At 30.1% G+C, this 4,033-nt stretch overlaps 1 protein-coding gene across 1 annotated transcript; it reads right to left on the bottom strand.

The window, feature by feature from the left end:
• Nucleotides 1-2,473: 2,473 nt before the first annotated feature.
• On the bottom strand, nucleotides 2,474-4,033 carry LOC133833045 (uncharacterized). The gene is made up of 7 exons (XM_062263306.1): nucleotides 3,764-4,033; nucleotides 3,582-3,683; nucleotides 3,229-3,495; nucleotides 3,099-3,146; nucleotides 2,729-3,003; nucleotides 2,594-2,602; nucleotides 2,474-2,492 (listed from the first exon to the last, which is right to left on the bottom strand). Exons 1-7 carry the CDS (start codon nucleotides 3,827-3,829, stop codon nucleotides 2,474-2,476), a joined length of 786 nt encoding a protein of 261 aa, XP_062119290.1. The 5' UTR covers nucleotides 3,830-4,033.

Here is a 4,033-nt window from a genome sequence, read left to right on the forward strand (position 1 = left end):
TAAAAGCTCTGGATGATTATTATGATCATCAGTTGATGTTATATTCTTGCAATATTGAGTTTTCTTGCTGGGCTTTGGCTCATGCATGCTATGTGGTGCAGGTAAAGGGAAAGAAAAGCTCACCCAGCCTTGAGTGGAGAGCTTAGGTTGCGATGTGTACATATGTGGCCGCTTGACCACCACGGCAAAGGAGTTCTCGGAGGAACTAGGGGGTTTACCCTATTTTTTCCTCTTAGGTCGGCAGGTTGTAAATTTCAAACTGTAATGACCATTTTGGATTGTAAATAACTTGTAAACGTTTTTATAGCCCATGAACAGTTTTATGTTTTAAATAAAATATATCCCTTCCTTTTGATTGGTTTTACACCTTAACCTATTAATAACACCTAGATGCACGTTTATAATCAAAGAACTCGATTAGCAAGTTAAGCACGGTTCAAAGATCACAGTAACGGTCTTGGAGTAACTAGGGCGTTACAACTAGCCTTGTTTATGGGAAAATGAGTGATTGTGTCAGAATAAATTAATTATGGTATTATTAAGAATTGTTATGGATCGAGTCTACATAAAGCCCAATAAGATTTTGGGCTTAGTAAATTCAAAATCAGGCTAGAGAATTAGAGTTTGTTATTTTATGGTTAGTTAGGATATTTGTGGATTAGGTTGTTATTTAGATAATTAAATAAATTTTTCGTAACTTTAGGGTATTGAAACTTTGGACCCGTTTTTTACCCAATTATATTATGATTTTGGAAAAGTAGTATTTCTAAAAAGTTGTAGCTAATTGAATTAGCTTTCTAACAATATAATAAATTTTTAAATTGGACTTCTACAGATTCAGTTATGTTGATTTTACTACAGGTGAGTCTAGAGTTAAGAGATTTAGATAGTTAGAGGTTGAGATATTTTTCCTAGGTAGTTTGATGTTAGATTATTCCTGAATTATTTAATAAAAATATTAATAAGATAATTTAGAGATATTTTCTATAGAAGATAGAATTATATTTTATTTAAATTTAAATTTGGATTATAGTTAGAATGAAATTATGATTTTTGAGAACCTATAAAAAGAGCTTATTCTTTCTCATTTTTTTATTCATTCACTTTTGCTCTTCTTGAGACCCTTAAGCACACACTCTCTCTCTATTGTTGTCATGCACCACCATCAAAACACAAACCCTAAGGCTGAAATCATCATCACCATCACCTCTTCATATCTTTGAAACCCTAGTACCCAAAGAAGCCACACGACCAAAGCTATCTTTCTTATTGTCAAGACCCTACAAGCAAGCATTTAAGGATCTAGGGCTTTTCTTCAAGATCAAGGTTGAGGTAAGTTTTGATTGTGTTTTTAGTTTTAGATCTATTAGTTTATGTTTTAATAATGGTATTATGTTTATGAAATAGGGTTTTAAGCGGGATTACCATATAAAAGACTTAAGTATAGTTTCTATGCACCACACTCAAGGTAAGGAAAATTACACTACAAGAAAAACTGCATTCCATAGCGTTTTTAAAACGCTGTCTTTAACAAACGATAGCATTATTACAAACGCTATATTATCCCATGTTATTAAAAGTCTGGACCTTTTCATAGTGTTTTTAAATTGTGATGTAAAAATGCTATTGAAAGATATATAATAGCGTTTTAAAAATATAATTAGATGTCAGTCATAGCGTTTTATGTATGTAGTCATTGATTATGTTAAATTGAAAATACTTACCTTTAATAGAGTTTTTAAAACGTTATGCATAAATGATTTAGAAAGGTATACAATAGCGTTTTTAAAATGTAATTAGTTATCAACCATAGTGTTTTATGTTTGTAGTAATATTTAATTTTAATAGCGTTTTTAAAACGTTATGTAAAGATATACAATAGCGTTTTTAAAATGCAATTAATTATATGTTGTAGCGTTTTATGTTTGTAGTCGTACTTACTGTGAATAGCGTTTTTAAATTGTTATGTAAAGATATACAATAGCGTTTTAAGAATGTAATTAGTTATCAGTCGTAGCGTTTTATGTTTGCAATTATCCTTACTTTTAATAGCATTTTTCAAACGTTATGTAAAGATATGTAATAGCATTTTGAAAATGTAATTAGTAATTAGACATAGCGTTTTTTGTTTGTAATCATCCTTACTTTTAATAGCGTTTCTTTATTGTTATCATTAATCATTTTCCTAACATTTATTAATTGTCATATGAACAATTTCATGGCATAGCAAAAACTTTTATATTTTTTTATCTTTTAACATATGAATAATTGCAACAAATGATAAACATATAACACATTAAAAATTATACCTTAACATATATTCAAATATTCTTAATATGTTCGCTACATAAAGCTAAAATATCAATATCCCAAAAGTACGAGTATATTGCAAGACAAAATATATAAGCAAAAGTTTTAAAACAAACTGATTCATAATTTGTTGATCATGGGCGTCCCTCCAAAATATTACACTTCATTCATTAGTTGTGCACCTGTAAGAGTGAAAAATATATAAAATTAAGAAAACAAATGTAGCCAAAATAGTTGAAAACACATGTTCATTCATTAGTTAATTTTATGCAAAGATACGTACCAAAGATATCTACCAAGAAACAATTGAATTTCATCCATTATGTTCATTTCCTATATATTTTGATGATATAATTAGTTACTACAGGTGATTTGTTGTACTATTTATAAATCATTTTTAAGTTGCATGAAATTTTACCTCATTGTAACTTTATTAGAAGGCCAAGCAACAGTGCAACCAACCGCTTCTTCAATTGTACTCATATGTGATGTTGGTCTCCATAAATATGCAGTAGGTTTCTTAGCAACATCAACCCAAACTCTCATTGCATTAGGCCCAAGACGAAGATGATGCACCTCACATAAAGGATCACTAGAAGACCATCGACCTTCTGCAACAATTTCTCCACTTCCATTCCAATCAAGTAAATTGCAAGCATTGTTTTCAGGAGTGAACTTCAGATTATTAACACTCTGTTACATGATAAAACATATATTTATTTATAGATAATATTGATACTTAAAAAATTAAAAGTGAAATGATAGGTAGTAATTAAAATTGTAGTTACCATAGGAGAAGGCATGTGTGACTCCGCTTCACTTGGTTGAGTAAACCCCTACAAGTTTGAGAATAATTTAGTCATTTATAATTTTCAATGAATAGAGTAAAATAAACAGAAGTCAATTAATTTAATTTACCTGAATGTTTACACTTTTTGCAATAGTATTAATAAGATTCATCATCTCAGACATTTTATTCTTCATCTCACATTGACTTGATTCCAATTGTGAAATATGGTCATCTCTTGCTCTTAGAATAGCTAACTTTGTATTAGTTACTCCCCTCCCATTAGCTAATGATCTACCATTCTTGTCAGGACCAAATATGATAGTGAGAGCATCTTGTACAGTATTCTGTGTTGTGCATGAATCTGGTTTTTCATTTGCAAGAACTTGTAGCTTCTCCTATAAATCATTTCAAGTTGACTGTTAAAGAAGTCTATGTGCATACAAATACATATGTTTCTACAAACAAAGGGTAAATTACTTACAATAACTTCAGCAGCTTGTGCATTCACAGGTTCACCATTCTTCTTTGTGTGTGTCTTTAAGAAAGCTTGAACTCTTGTTACAGGTTTTGAGCTTTCCCTACTCTGTATCCAAGTACATTTTTCAGAAAGAGAACATATATTTTCTTATGTTTAGCTACCAAAAATATTTATTAAATTTTTACCATGTCATCCATTGTTCGAGCATATCCTCTCCTGCTGCATGTATGTGGGAGTTGTTTCTTCCTCATCTCTTTAAACTTATTGCTAATCGCCTAAAATAAATAAGAAATGAACCAGCGATTGAACATACAGAATACCAAACACTCCAGCAGTAAAAAAAAAAAACTAAACCAGTATTCTAGCAATAAAACAATAAACACAGTACACATAATAGTTTTTCAACAATAAAACAGTAACTATGGCAGCAAAGAAAAGAGTATGTAATAAACACT

Source organism: Humulus lupulus, chromosome 4, assembly GCF_963169125.1.
Source record: "Humulus lupulus chromosome 4, drHumLupu1.1, whole genome shotgun sequence".
NCBI classification, from domain to species: domain Eukaryota; kingdom Viridiplantae; phylum Streptophyta; class Magnoliopsida; order Rosales; family Cannabaceae; genus Humulus; species Humulus lupulus.